General features: G+C 36.2%; 1 protein-coding gene across 14 annotated transcripts in view; it reads right to left on the bottom strand.

Annotated features, from left to right (window-relative positions):
- Positions 1–16073, bottom strand: part of CADPS2 (calcium dependent secretion activator 2) — a 581803-nt gene that overhangs the window by 93938 nt on the left and 471792 nt on the right. For 8 of the 14 annotated variants that reach the window (XM_065397473.1, XM_065397474.1, XM_065397479.1 and 5 more), the window contains 3 exons: positions 12080–12183; positions 10456–10464; positions 7951–8107 (listed from right to left, as the gene is read on the bottom strand). In XM_065397473.1, the coding sequence (XP_065253545.1) occupies positions 7951–8107; positions 10456–10464; positions 12080–12183 (270 nt within the window). The remainder of the gene's footprint in view (positions 1–7950; positions 8108–10455; positions 10465–12079; positions 12184–16073) is intronic. The other 6 variants (XM_065397476.1, XM_065397481.1, XM_065397485.1 and 3 more) reach the window with 1 other exon arrangement.

The following is a 16073-nucleotide window of genomic DNA, read 5'->3' as shown; positions in this document are numbered from 1 at the left end:
AGTGAGGGGAAATCGGGTATGTTGGAAGGTACCCCAAAGGGTCAAAATTCTTGTGAGAGGAAGTTGAGGTAGAATTTGCTCCTTCAGAAAGAAACCCTATCCTAGCCTTATCTTTCAGAGGACAAAAGCAGTCACTCCCTGGCAGAGTACTCAATAGCTGATCCCCCAAAACCTTCAGCAATAGACAGCTTTCACCTGGGTTAAACACTGGAGAATTAGCAAGTCTCCTAAGGTTAACACTTAGGTAGAGCTCTAGGCCAAAAGCAGAGCTTGTAGGGCACCAAAAATTCACTACAAATTTAAAAAAACAAGCAAATACCAGAAGCACTGATGCACACTGGGAAGACTTGAAGGTCTTTAATCCATCATAGAATCATAGAATAACAGGGTTGGAAGGGACTTCAGGAGATCTAGTCCAATCCCCTGCTCAAAGCAGGACTAATCCCCACATCCTTTTATGATGTCTATATAGGAAGCAGTTTGAGATCAATGGAAGATGTTAATTGCCAAAGCAAAACCCAGCAACTGGGTTATAATGTATAACTGCATGTGACTGATTTTTTTTTTCAAATAAATTACTCAGTTCGATATGATATATCGTGTAAATATGTAGTTGGCATAGGAACTGATTTAGAACAGTTGGGGTGTTGTTTTTTTAACCTGAGACCACTTCAAGTTGTGTTCAATCATATATAGGCAGAACATAAAGTTAGGTTTAAGGGCTCAAAAGCTTCTTTATTCATAATGCCACTATTAAAAAAAATCCACCTGACTTAAAAATGATTGAACTGGTTTGTCTCACACATGGAGATGTTACATGCCAAGGTCCCGCACAGCCCAAGTATTTTGTGATGAATGACAGCCCCTCATGAAACACGGGCTTGCAGTAGAAATGCTGATACAAACTCAACTATACTAGCATGTTCACATCAATAACATTTTCTATGTAAATCTATGCTTCCTTTCTTACAGATGCCCATATGCCAGTGTACATTCCACTCACAATCACACAACAGACAGTTGTGCATTGTCAATGCACTTTTTTTTAAGGACATGTAGCCTGAGGCATGGGTGAGAGCTTTTCTTGTCCCTCCATACGGTATAATAAGAATGTTCTAGCATTATTCCTTTAACCAACAGCTATTATGACAACATACATCAGGAAGCAAGCCCTCAGTGTGTGGCCTTTTTTAAGTTGGCTGCGGTCAGATTGCCCACTGGGGTTGTAAGGTTTACTCAGAGCAGATTTACAGATGTTTTAATTGAGCAATACTTTATGGGGAACACTTACTTGCATAGAGAACACATGAGTTAACTGCAGAGCTTTCCTAGTTTCCACTAATCTGGGAGAGTGTCTGTGTCAGCAAGTAACGCAGCAACAATGCCAGGCAACAATACATTGAGTGATGCCAGAAAGGAGAGATAGATGCAGCTAGGATTAAATGGGACCTCGGATCAGAGAAGATTTCTTGGGAAGGAAAGTAACAAAGATCAGATACAATTTTTACATTCTTCCAAAATGCCCAACCCCCTTCCCAAATAAACCAAATATAACCTCTCTTCACGCTTGCACATGATGTGGAGGTAGCAACCTGTGCTAGCAGATGATAGCCCTGATGTCATCTGAAATCAAGAGAGATCTATTCATGGCTTTTTTGAGGTACTAAGCACAAAAGTGGACAACCTATATAATAAGTAGCAGAAGAAAATGAACTGCACACTATGTTAACCCCTTCTCCCTTCTAACCTGAGTCATTGTTTCGACAGGTGAAAAAATAAGACAGACACTATAGGAAATAAGGTACAAGAGAGACAGAGCCTCAATCCCTCTAAAAATCCTCAAATCCTGAAAAAAAAGATGATGTTGCTATAGAGAGATGCCTGATGACAATGAAACCTTAAACATAGTTCTGCACCGTATGGTCACATATTGACTAGTGACATGTAGACATACATCAAAAGGGAACAAAAAAAAACCCAAATATGGTCCCACAGTATATGCCCATGACTGGAATAAGGGCAGGCAGGTAGAAGAAGCTTAATAAGGATGCACTAAATGTATAGTTTCAAACTACAGTTTACACAGACCATGCAAAAATAAATAGATAAATAAGATGGAAGATGTAGGTTCTATTACCAGTTCAGTCTCTACCCTGATAGGTGACCTTGAGCATGTCACCTCATTGCTCTGTGTCTCAGTTTCTCCATCTATAAAATGATGATAATTATACTCTTTTATAAGGTGCTTTGAGCTCTAGGGATGAAAAGTGCTACATTTATACTAGGCATTATTATTATTATGACTAATAAATTTGAAGGAACAGTACTACTTTCTTTTCTACAGTTGTTAGCATTAAATATAAAACAATGGGTAAGAGCTGAGAAAATACCTGAAGTCCGGCAGTGGTCGGGCAGAAAATATAGTATTAAACATGTTATGAAAGACTATAAGCAGAGCTCAGGCTGCACAGGAAATCCTAATTTTATTATGAACTGTATCTTTATTATTTTTTCAAAAAATGGAATTTGTCATGTTTTAAAAAGAAAATCCCACAATATGTAACTATCTGCCAGACAACCACAGAATGCTCTGTACAGTCAAATATGCAAAAGCAGGAGTTGCATTGAATGGACATCTTTCCAGTCCTGCCCCCTTCCATATATATCCCAAATGTATTGTATGAAAAGAACCAGACCTCCTTGGGAATCCAACCCCCTCTCATATGCGCTCTTACCTATTGTAAAGATGGATACAAGGCTCATTTGCACTCTGCCTCCTTCCCTGTACACTTTCTCTAATTATACAAAAAGACACAGCAGAGCTGACAGACTTTCCGAAGCTATGTTCACATGTGCAGAACCAACAGAATCCCAGCAGATCATTAAGAGATTTTGTGACAAAATCCAGTGCAGATGTGCAAAATATATTGTTCAAATCTTTACACTTTGACTATTCACAGCCAATTTACCAGATCACTAAAAAGAACATCTGCCAAATGTCTATTATCCTCGTGCCAAATGGTAATTTTAACCATCTATTATACAGTGTTGTTCAAAAAATTTAAACATTTTTGTATAATGGGAAGACAGTACATTTTTCCACTCTTCATTTTTGAAAATATCGTTTTAGTTCAAGCTTAAAAAATATCCAAATAAAGATTACCCATGAATGGAGAACAAATTTCCCAAGTTTCACAAATGGAGTTGTAACATGCTCTGCCTTTTATACTGAATGTTCATATATGCTGACTGTTCTAGGAAATTCAAACCTGTTTGAACTACATAATAATAATAATGAGGTGGAAAGACGGGAAGGGGGGGGGGTGTTGGGAGTCTGAGAAGCATTTTGTCCAGTACATTAAAATGTTACAACTGTTAATGATTTTTTCTCAGTTTTCTTTCCTGTGTTAATATGGCATGCTGTAGAATAAAAGATAATTCTGTGATGTCTCCACAGCACACACTATATGAGGTTAATTATAAGGAAATTGATATTTCTTAATGAGTTTCCAACATGATTTTCTGGACACATTTATAAGCTATCTACCTATATTTTCAGAACATTTTATTGCATAATGTTCTTATAATGAGTCTTCTCCTGTATCTTTATGCTATACAATCTCTCAGTTAAACTGAAGACATATATACAATAGCACAGTGCAACTTTATTTTAGATACCTTCTTTCATACAAATCATATCCTAAAATAATTTACAGAGGTAAATACTTAAAAATACAATAGAGAGAGGGAGAAATTAAGCTATAAAGAGACAAAAATATAGGATTTTGGTTGAGATCTAAAATTAGATGGGCAGGTGCAGAAAGGCCATTCCAGACAGAAAGCAAGAACTGCAAAGAAGGCTTTCAAAACAACGGTACTAAGACTGTGGGACAGATCCTGGGCTTTGCACTTTGGCAGTAGAAAGAGCCAGGAAAGCTGGCCAGCCCGGGTTCTGAATAACTGGCCATCTCTTTCACTCCATGGCTTAGGGGCCTAGAAGGAAGGGGCAGACTGGAGAATCACTGTGCTTTGGCTAGTTCTCACTAGCATATCAGAACCTCAGGTCCATAACCAGCTGGAGTAGTTTAAAAACCAGCCTGTGGCTGCTCTAAACTACATGGGTGCTGGTGTAGATTTGGCCCTTGGATTTGGGGCTCAAACAGCCTCTTTGCATATGCAGTCTTCAGCGGTACCTAATGCTTACTGGACGCAGCTGAGGATTGAACTCTGCATGTGCATACCAAGGGTAGACCAACAAATATCTGCTACTTATTCTTATCAAGAAGCAATACAAAAAGAGAAAACTTGATTTGCTTCTCTTTATTCTGTGCAGAACTATAACAAGGAATTTTTCTCTTTTCTGCTTTTTTGCAAAGATAATGGCAGCTGTGCTTTGATGCATTTTGCTTGAATTTGTGTATCACCTTGTGTTCTATAGAAGAAACTCAAAAAATGTATAAAGTTCGTAGGGTAAGACACAGTATATTTATAAACACTATACATTCATTATCCTGCAGTCTTTCTGGCACTATATTTTAGTGTCATGTTTATAAAAAATAATCTTGCATGAAGATCTGCTTAAAGGCTATAATTGTTAGTTAGATATTTCTATACTGTTGGCACATGTCAGCTGTATATGAAAACTGATTCCTGCATCTCAGATTTAGAGCTCATTTAAGGCTCTTGAGATAGAATAACACGCAGGTGTCAGCCCTTCAAATTTCAAAGGTTGAAGATTAACCTAATATGCAATATGGTGACCTAACAGTTCTTCATTTGAAAGAAATTTGAAAAATAATCTCTGATACAGCCTCAGAGAGAGAATAACCCAGTGGGATTTCTACCTCTTCATTTCCTAATGAGTTTTTCGATAATGAGAGGTGACTTTGCCAGTCACTCTGGGCTCTATTATGGCTAATTTGACTCCACTTCACTTTCTCTGTTAATTATTAACACTAGCCTTTTTATCCTCATGAGACCACATTCCAGTTTCTCTCTTTTTAAGATTTTTATGAGCCTATCTTTAGGAAGGTGAAAGTCTTCGGGAATAGGTTTTCACTTAGTAGAAAGCTAGAACATTTATTATTCGTTTAGGGAGACCCTGTGACATTGATTTAGAAGCATGGGGTGTTCTTTCTGATAGCTTTAATGTACTAGCAATGTGAAAGGGCTGTTAATTAAAGAATAAGAATCATGGTATGTTTCACTTGGCAATCTGTTCCTGGGAGAATGGTCATTTGCCACTTGCTAGCATATCCACCGATTAAAAGGTGACTAGTTCCAAGGGTTGCTTTTCAATAGCAGTGGAAGAAAAAAAAAAAAAAAAGACAAGTTTTCCAGATGGCTTTCACTTGTCAGAAATGGTCACTTACTATATCTTTTGCCATTAGGAGAATTGTAGAAAATAGTATACAGGTGTGGCATTTATTTCTTGCAGTAGCTGCTACTTTTTCTTTCAGTTACATTTTACAACCCTGCTGATAATTACTTCGTTATGAAAACAAAATTTCCTCCAGTTTTAATAATATGTCTTTCCTGAGACTGTTTCCTTAGTAATCATTTAAAGTAATTATCCATTTAATCTCTTCAGAGAAGAAAAAGCAAGCAGTAGCCTTCCAACAGTCTTTTCTTATGTAAGCGTGGAGCTAGAGTTTGTTTGTATTGCTTGTGTTATTCTGGAAATCAGCAGGCAAGGCAGTCCACGTTGTGTAATAAGAGGGTTAGCTGTAACTCTGGTGTCACAAATCCTGCCTGAAGGACAAGAATATCATCCTGCAATAAGCTTCATTTCCATTGGTTCCGGAAACTTAACTATTGCTGTAATGGAACCCAATACCAAGTTTATAGATACCACTGGCTGAATAAAATTCAAACAATCCGACCCTAACAAAATTACACAGCACAAAATCCAGCACTATGATTGTAATCCTTGTTGGCAGTCTCAACACAGGCACCAAGGATCAAATGGGCACAAGGAGGAAACTACTCTTACACCACTTCAAGTGTTCCTTCGAAGTCAAGGTTGAAGCACGTTTACATGGCAGAGTTAGGAAGTCTTTGTTGCTGATGTCTACACTGTACCTATCCTAGAGAACTTCAAAGGGAGCAATCTCCAGAACCTTCCACAAAAACACAACCAAAAATAAAGAAAACAGTAACAAAATAGACATTCTCTCACTAAGGAACCCATGTAAAAAAGACAACTACACAACAGGAGTGTAGCATTTAATGTATTAATGCCAATTAATGAAAACACTGTTAAGTACTCATGAAAAGAGACTGAGAACACTGGACTCTAAAGTCCTCTGCTTATCCACAGAACATATACTGAACAGGCAATATAGGTTCCTACATTGCAGTACCAATAGTTCTCAACTCTAACGAGAATGACTAGCTTTTAGGATAAGAAGGTAGTTAAGGCTCTATGTCTATTCAGCCTTTTGCATCCCTAGGAGTCTGCCATCCAGGGGACTAGCACCAATTGCAATGCTTCTTTTTGTGATATGGATGCCCCTATGGTAGCACTGAGATCACCTACTTATTTCACTCAGGCCACTCAGAAGCTGATGGTAACAATGCTCTGTTATAAGCAATGTGGGTTGTCACAGCACCTCTGATCTCATGATGGATGTCCCAGTATCCCATTTCCAATCCCCTAAATCAGGGGTAGGCAACCTATGGCACGCGTGCCAAAGGCGGCACCCGAGCTGATTTTCAGTGGCACTCACACTGCCCGGGTCCTGGCCACTGGTCCAGGGGGCTCTGCATTTTAATTTAATTTTAAATGAAGCTTCTTAAACATTTTTAAAATCTTATTTACTTTACATACAGCAATAGTTTAGTTACATATTATAGACTTATAGAAAGAGACCTTCTAAAAACGTTAAAATGTATTACTGGCATGCAAAACCTTAAATTAGAGTGAATAAATGAAGACTCAGCACACCACTTCTGAAAGGTTGCCGACTCCTGCCCTAAATCATGCAGCTTTAATACAGAAAGGACATTCTGATACTGCTTTTTATATGCTTGATAACAAAAATAGCATAAAAATAATTTTAAAAACTAGTTTGTTGAGCATATGAATCCTGTAAATACAAGAAAAAATTTAAAGCTTGGAATAAACTGAGACATGGAATAAAAATAGCATTTTGCCTTCCCTTAATAATTAAGGAAAACAGCGCATTTTATCTTTCTATTTAAAAACAGCAAATCTATTATTTTCTGAATGTTGTCTTAAAATGTTTGAAAAATAATCTGCAGCTAAAATAAAGTACAATTTATGCTTTTTAATTTAACCTACTTCATTTTCTAAAGTTTCATTGATATTCTCTATATATTTCCACATGTAAAATCACAATCAAGTTTAGTGTCTGCATATTAGATGTAGCTATTATAAAAGCAAAACCAGTGCACCCAAGACAAATAAAAGCAAGAGCATTGCATTTCATAACCAAAATGTCTTAAGTTTTGGGCAAATACAAATGGTGTAAATTAAAAATCTCTTTCAGTTTGATGTACATGCTTAACTCCAATTAATACTAGGTTTACAATACATTTATAAATATGGTGTTAAAGCAGTGATGGGAACGAAAACTTAGTATGAGGGTACACTTATTGATACAGACCTATTTTAATATAATGCCTTAGTATTAAAAATAATATTAAAATACGCTATGCTGTGTTTACAGTGTTGCTTTAGAGGTAAGCAATTTATGCACTACTATATGGTTCAAGTATGGTATACAGTAAAGAATCTGGTGGGACAAAGAGAGACAGAGTAATAGCTTAATTTCAGAGGAACTCAGCAGAGAAATATTTATAGCAAAGAGGGGCACTATAACTTTTGTCTTGCTCTGGAAATTAAAATACAATAGAATTCTGGAGTGTGCGGAGACTGAAAGAAAAAAAATCATATGTAAACAAAAAGAAAAAACCGTAAGACCTTACTGTCATTTCTTAGGAAGTTATTTAGCAGTTGGAAAAGCGGGAAAGTATCCCAGGAATCTTGAGGTTGTGCCTCCAGTGCTGAATCCATATCAACAGAAAAGAGAGACCAAAATTTCTCTGCGTGTTCAGCTAATAAATCTGGCCACCAAGCAAAAGCCTATAATGTAACAACAACAAAAAAATTAGTAAACACAAGTCACAAAAAGAATAGCTACTGTATGGTAGCTATGGTCAAATATATTTGGATATGTCACTTTATGTCTTTTATCATGCATGGGTGATGTACAGTCCATGTGTGATAAATGTAAATGCATTCTTATACAGGCATGTATTAAAAAATATACCACATTTGTCAACATGGGGAAAAAAATCAAACCAGAAATTATTTTGTTGGAAAGGCAGCACTAATTTACTGCCAACAAGAGGGGGAAAATAGCAAACAAATTGTCTATTAACCTTTAAATAACCAAATATCATTCCATTGACTAACTGTTTTTGCCAACCAGGGGTGGGTGTGGAGTGGGGAGAGAGAGAGAGAGAAACAGAGGAACTGAAAGTCTAAAGATAATCTTTGGAAAATTACAACACACACTAATTTTGCTTTAATTCAGTTCTAATATAAGAAATCAGCCCAATTTATTGTCAAATGTTCTCTAAACAAATACATATTTAAAAGCATTTTGTCCTCATTCATTTATCAGAAGAAATTTGATTTAAACTTTAACTAATAGCTAATAATAATATCCACTGAAATCTGTATTTTTGATAGATGCAAAATCTTCATTTTTATCCTTATTTTGTCCTGAAGTGATAGACCATTCAAGATGAATAAATTCCCATTTAATAAGTGTTATGGGTAGATATCTGGAGGTTCAATAATTCTAGTTTATAACATCTCTTTCCACTAATTTAACAGTGTTTTGGAAAATACTGCTTTCTTGAGTGTAAGGTTCATGCATTAGGTGATCTTAGCTCAGAAGAATGGAGGTTGGGGAGGAAATTCATTCAAAAGTTGCTGTGTTCAGGCAAAATTAGGGACTCTACCACATTCACATCATGCATCTTTTTCCTGCATTTACATCTGTGCTTGGTGGAGAAGGAAAAGAATGACAAGCATTGTACAGTAGTTGGATGTTATATCAAAGTGAGAAATATGGTAAATGGAGATACTGGCGGTAAAGATGAAGGCCGAGTAATATTCTGAGCCTGTGAAAGAGCAGGTTTTAAAGTTCATACTAGTATCAAGCTAACACTGCTGCAACTGTTTTGTTCAGTGTCACTGCAAACATCTAATGCTGAGAAACATACAGTCACCTTGAATAAAAAGAGTTATATTACAGCCCCCATTTCAAGTGTGACCTCTAATCCTGAACACCTCCATTTCTGAAGTGCCAACATCGGACACACTTAGGGCCTGATCACCTGAGGGGCTGAGCACCCACAACTCCAACTGAAGTCAATGGCAACAACACGTGCTCAAACACTTTTCAAAATCAGGCCCTAGAGGTCTAAAATTCTAGAAATTCAGGTCTAGAACTGAAGAGCCCAATATTAGATTCCACTTTTGAAAATGTGGTCATAAATGTTTACTTGTATCCTGGACTTCCTGATGACAGCCTAACATGGTTTTTTTTTTTTTTTTTTTAATAAAAGGAATGATTGCAACATGATGAGAGAGAAGATGGCCTGGAGAAAGGTTTCTGAGAGGTACTGGTGCTCCCTGAAAGCACCTGCTGCTCCTAGAGAAGTTAACAGGAATGGAGGTGCTCAGCACACTGCTATATCAGGCCTTAAGGATACTGACTGGTAATAAAGTGAACAGTACAGAACCTGTTACAAATTTTTTGGCAAGGATTTAAAATAGATTCCTTTTCCTGTAATGGGAAGAAGTCTCAGACTGACAAATTGAGCTTAAATGAGAGCTCATTAAGGAAACAACCTCCTAGCCCAAGAAAATAACCTACCACAATAAAAACAAGTAGAGTGAAAGTTTTTTTTAAAGTGTATCGGCATTGGCAGGTGTCCCTTTGGGACAGGCAAACAAAAATCTTTTCAGAACATATAGTTCCCTCCCCACCCCCACCCCCAAAAAAAAATTCTAGCAAGCCAGCCCATTCTATTCCCATTTTAAACCCCTTTGCAAATGACACTGTGAACCAAACAAATTCTCTGGACCCTCTCAAGAATTATCCAAAAGTGTCTGGGAGCAAGTGAGAAGAATGGGAAAACATATACCAGGGCTAAGATGTTGTTCCATCAAAATGAACAATATGAAAACAAGCTGAATGCAATTAGTGATTGGTCATATACATCCTAAGAGAACAAAAACATCTGACCTGATTAAAGAAAGACTGAAGTTCTTAGATTCTAGAAAGAGACACAAATGTGGCAATACAAAATCAGAAATGATCAGAACAATTTATGACACACGTTCAAGACACATTAACAGCTCCATGCTACAAATGGTGAAAAACAATAATGCCTTGTTTGTGAGGAACCACATACCTCTCGTGCCTGTGGGAATCCGTAAATTTGGAGTGTTGTGGAATAGAAAAAAAAGTTACACTATTAAAACAAGGAGTTTGATGTCACTATTTTAGAGGCTACTAATCCATTTAATTAACTGCACCATCATAATTTCTGTACTTTTATGACCTGAGCTCAGTGTGATGTATTTATATTTTGAACAGGGACGAGGGATGCATATTTACAATTTTTGTATTCTTTGTTCCATTTACCTTTTAATATTTCATTTCTGTTTATTTTATAACTTTCATTAGAAATGCACATTTATTTTTGGAAACCAAGAAGGAAGAAGTGATGCAAAAATAGTAGTTTGGGTTTTGAACTTGACAGATTCAGTATTCTTGCAGGACTGATTTTCATTTGGGCAGATAAAAGAATAGAATATATCTTTTTGCAAAATTAATATAAAGGCATTATTTATTATTACATTTAATTACTAAGAAACACAATTCTTAAATAGTAAAATGTATTGCATATTGGTATTTTATCAGATTCCTTTGTTTTTTAAAGTCTAATATTCTAACACATCCTCAAAAGACAAAGAAAAATATAAACATTTTATTAAGTAATCATTTACAGTGTAACACAGTGGTAATACTAGTGTAAAATAAAATCTCCTGGGAATTAATTTCATATTATTGAAGCAGCTGTTTCTTCAGTATAAAATAAAATATCCATAACAAGTTCACACTTGACAGATGTAAGCTAAAAACTAGATTCCACAGTGTGAGCTAAAAGCAGATGTTTTGAATGATCATATTTATAACTATGTAACTATATGTAACTATATATGTAACTATATATATATATATATATTATATATATATATATATAAAAATCTTGGTTTACCTCTTTGTATGCTTTTCCAGAAAATAATTCTAGGATTTTTTATAGAACATCCTAGAAACTGTATCTTAGACAACTAGATGATCGTATTAATGTTAATAATATAAATGTATATGTATTTGGTCTATTTGTTCTTTTTGTGTAATACCTAGAGATAAAAGGTACTATAATGCTTGTAGAGTCCATTGTAGTTTTATGAATCAAGGAACAAAAAGACTTGAGAGGGTAAGAAATATGAAGTTGATTAAATTTACCTCTTCCATTTTAAAATGACATTTTAAAAAAGACAAGATAAATAGAATAGAAATAGTTGTTGAATCAGTCCCACAAAACAATCATAATACCAATGTGAATATTTATTTCACCAGTCATCATTTTTAAAGTTAAAATTAATTGGCACAAGACACAATGAAACCTAGTGTTAAAAGTTATATTCCTTTCTGTGGGGATAAAAAGTTGGAAGGGACAACTGTATAAGGCTGAATGTTTTCAATACCATTTAATCGCCTGTTATTGATGTAATGCTCTTTAATCTGAAATTTCCAAACCTGGAGCTCATTCACGGGAATTCAGGTAAAGTTTTATTTCACTTCACTATTCTTAAGCTTCAAAACACTCATTTTCTCTGTAAATGTGAACTGCCTTAAACATATGTCAGAACCCAAAGTTAGAATGTTTCTTGACAGAATTCCTTCACATCATGGAGAAACAAAATAGGTATGAACCATTATCCTATAGTGAATGCAGATATCCTCACCTCTGCATGATGCTCTTCATTCTGCTGCAATACTTCGATGCAGAGCTCTGCAAGGTGAAGAACCTCTTCCAGCTTTCTAGCAGGAGTTGCTTGATTCAAGGTCTCTATATACACACACACACACACACATATATATATAAAATTAAAAATATGTAAGTCAAAATTATTTTAGCTAGAAATACAGAAAAATAAACTATTTTACAGCAGAGAATGGTACTGGCAGGGAGCTGGAATACTGCACTGAAATACTTTTCTGATACACAAGCAATTCAACATTTTAGGGACATTCTTTTAATGTAAATGAATGCAACTGTATGGCCACATCAATGGATTACAGAAAATATAGCATCCACAAAGAAATCACTGGCCACTACGAACATATTCTGATTTAATACATGAGAATAAAGAGGTGCAGCAACACATTAGATGCTCAACTTCTGCAACAAGAAAATTCTAATTCTCACCAAGGTCAGATATACAAAGACAGCAGACACAAGAGACTTTTTTTCTTATTGTATTGTCAATACAATGCCATTCTCACCAGATGAGTCATTACTGGCATTAGCAAGATTCATGCTTTTTGCTGCAGTTTAAATTCCAGGCATATTTTATCTGAATAAGAGCCTAAATTTTAGTTGATCTAAAAATTGGAAAAGTACAAAAAACGACATAATGTAATTAACTGATTCCACTACCACCGCTTCCACCCCTCAATAACATTCTTTGAAGCAGAAGGTTCTTTTCTGCACTGCAGTGAAAACTAGCCCTATGAAATAAAAGATGCTATAATAGGATTGCAAGGTACCCAATAAAAACTACACATGAAAGAAAACAAGTATAAATGAAAAAAAAATACACATGAAACTAGGATAAGTTACTTTGCAGAATGGAATTTAAAAAAAACCCCAGCAAAGAACGTAAAGGTGGAATAAATATTACTAAATCTTTAAAGGTGCAATTAAACTCAGTTTAGTTTCAAATATAATATCCATCAGGCTAAATCTAGGCAGACAGGAACAATTAACAATCAATTTGAAGAAAAAGTTAATACAATAAGAATAAACATATTGACCAGACTATATCACTATCTTCACCAGGAATAAGAAATTATTTTTTAGTGTATTAATTGCACTGAGACAGTTAACTAAGTCCTTGCCCTTAAGGGCTAACAACCTTAAAGATGTGGGATGGAAACAACGCAGTACAATACGATTCAAATATAAAGCAATGCATTATAAATAGAATAGGTCACAGAGCAGGTGGGTTTTTGGAAGTTTTCTGAAGGAGGTAACACAAGATGAGAACTCCACAAGCATTTTAGAGCCCTGCCTCATTCCATACGCATGTTCAGACATCATGAGTGAAATTTCATATATATCTTCACAGACGGAAAACGCTATCTAAGTTTCTTTCTTATGTATGTACATTGCTACAGAACAATGGTAGACTGATAAGAAAAAAACCCTCCACCAACCAACCAACAAGGCTTTGTTGTCTATATATATATAAAAAAAAACTAGCTTGTGTACACAAAGTATTTTTTAAACACTTACAACTCTGCCAAATCAAAACATCTCTTCAGACAATGGAAAGGCATATGCCCCTGCCAAATTTCATGTGTCTACCCCCAAACACAAGGACACTAGAGCTCTTTACAACCATTTTAACAAGGGAAAGTGATATTTTCCCCTACAGTCCTCAAACTTAAAAAAGGCTGCCATTTTTCTGCCTCAAAGGTTAAAGTCTGATAAAGTTAAAAGCAGTGGAAAAAGACCCATAGAATGGAAATACTCAGGCAACATTAACTGTTAATTTATTGTACTTCATCTCCAATCTAAGCCTCTTAATACTGAACAAAGTGGAAGATTGAAATACACTATCTTGACGCAAGATACAATTTTGGCCCAATTCTCCATGAGTGTGCTGCAGTGTGCAGTAACCATGTATTTATGGTTCACTGTAAAAAAAGTACTATCCATGCACAACTTACAAAACAGGCGAATATGTTTTTGCAACAACTACTAATTAATTGCAGTTTAAACAGACTACATTCCCCACTGCTAATGTCTGCTGGGATTTCAACACTGAGGCCTGTCCCCATGATCTAAATCCTATTGGGGCACAGTGACTGACAGCTTGAAATAAGACATATTTTGGGTCCTCCATGGGGTACAGACTACTACACCCAATCAGGACCCTGACTTCATGAAAAATGGGCCATCTCAGGGGTGTGCTCCCCATCCAAACAGTCAGTCAAGAATTATCTGTAGGGCTAATAATTACCTGGCTGCCAGGATTCCTGACTATGTGCAAAGTTCATGAGGCAAGAAGTCCTATGGCCTGTGTTATGCAGGAGATCAGACTCGGTGATCACAATGCTCTCTTCTGGCCTTAACATCTATTAATCTATGAACCATTCCCATGTCTATCACTATCATCCTGATTCTTGGCAAGGACTACCCACTGGAACAGACACTGCTGCAAGAAGTACTCCTTAGAACTCAAAGGAGCCATCACTCCAAAGCTAAGAGCTGTGAACCAGAGCCATTAACATCCCACTACATACGTCAATTGTACACCATAGGGGGCAAACATGAGTAACTTAACACTGTTGTCCAGTCAAGAAAATTGAAATGGCATATAGGGAAACAGAAATATTAGGCAATAGTTAATGATAAATAGAGGCATCTACAACCATCAAACAAACCCTTCTATTCCTCACCGGACAGGAACACAAGCAACCAGATAGAGGGCTCCACCCAGTCAACAGTCTTTTTAAATAGAATTCTACTCCACCCCCATGTGAAACAATACTAAGTCACACTCTAAACATGATGGTCCCTGAATTTCTTTGTCACTAACCTAGCTTTTGCAAGGAAACCCTATCTAGTTCAACAGATGGGCCAGATACCCAAGGCCATCTTGCAGTGTTAATGAGGCCAGAGTTACCTGGTAGGAATTGAATGGGCCCCAAGGACAGCACTGTAATCTGAGTCATATACAGTTGGTTCCATCAACTTTCTCTTGTTGAGAGGGTAGATTGCCTCCCACCAAATTTCCTTTTAATGTCACAAGGTGAGCACGTCCAGTTAGGACCCCCTGGCCTTTCTGGTCTCAGTGTATGCCCCAAGATCTAGACTAATCTTGTGACATCTGCAGGTTTCATGGGGATGTGCCCATAGAAGTTCAAACCCGGCCTGCCTGCCCCACCTCTTTCAACATGATGATTCAGAGGAAATGTTATTCAATAAACTGCTGAGTCTTACATAGAACTTGCTGCCTTCTACCTCTTTCTCTACGAAATAGGACAATATGGCCCAAAAAGAAACAAATGAGTTTATGGAGTAATAATCTGAAGTGCTGCATTGATTACAAGGATCTGGAACAACTTCTGAGAAGTACTGCTTAGTGGACAGCTTAGCATTACTGGAGCAAAAATAATTTTACTCTATTCACTCATACATTAATTTAACCTTCTCTAGTATAAAAATATACCACTGATTTAAACTGGGTTTACAGAACCCAAAAATAATCCTTGCAGCACACTAGAGCTAAGTCTGTACGTAGAAACAAACATATAAAATGACATATATGTCCAAATATGGAAACAGAATGCAGATGAAATGCACGGTTTCTAACATGTTATCATAATAATTCTTCTCCCTTATAGTAAAGACAGGTACAAATACTTATACAATTGACTTCCATTCCTGATCTCCTACTGATTACTTCACCTGACCACTAATGATTTACAAAGAATGAAAAGCTACTTGATCTAAACTGAATACACATATAAAATAATAGTAATAAAAAATAACAAGACCTGTATGTCATTATGCTCACAATCTTTTCTGTTGGTACCCTCATTCCTGGAAAATAACATGATTGTTACAACTTACTGTGTTAGGTCTAACATAAATAATATGTCCTTAATGACCTGTAAAGTTAATGCTCCTGTATGGTACTAAATATTTAAAAGAATGGAAATTACTAA

This window comes from Emys orbicularis, chromosome 1, assembly GCF_028017835.1.
Source record: "Emys orbicularis isolate rEmyOrb1 chromosome 1, rEmyOrb1.hap1, whole genome shotgun sequence".
Lineage (NCBI taxonomy): Eukaryota > Metazoa > Chordata > Testudines > Emydidae > Emys > Emys orbicularis.
Note: the sequence above shows the minus strand (reverse complement) of the source record. Positions and strands in the feature narration are given on the sequence as shown.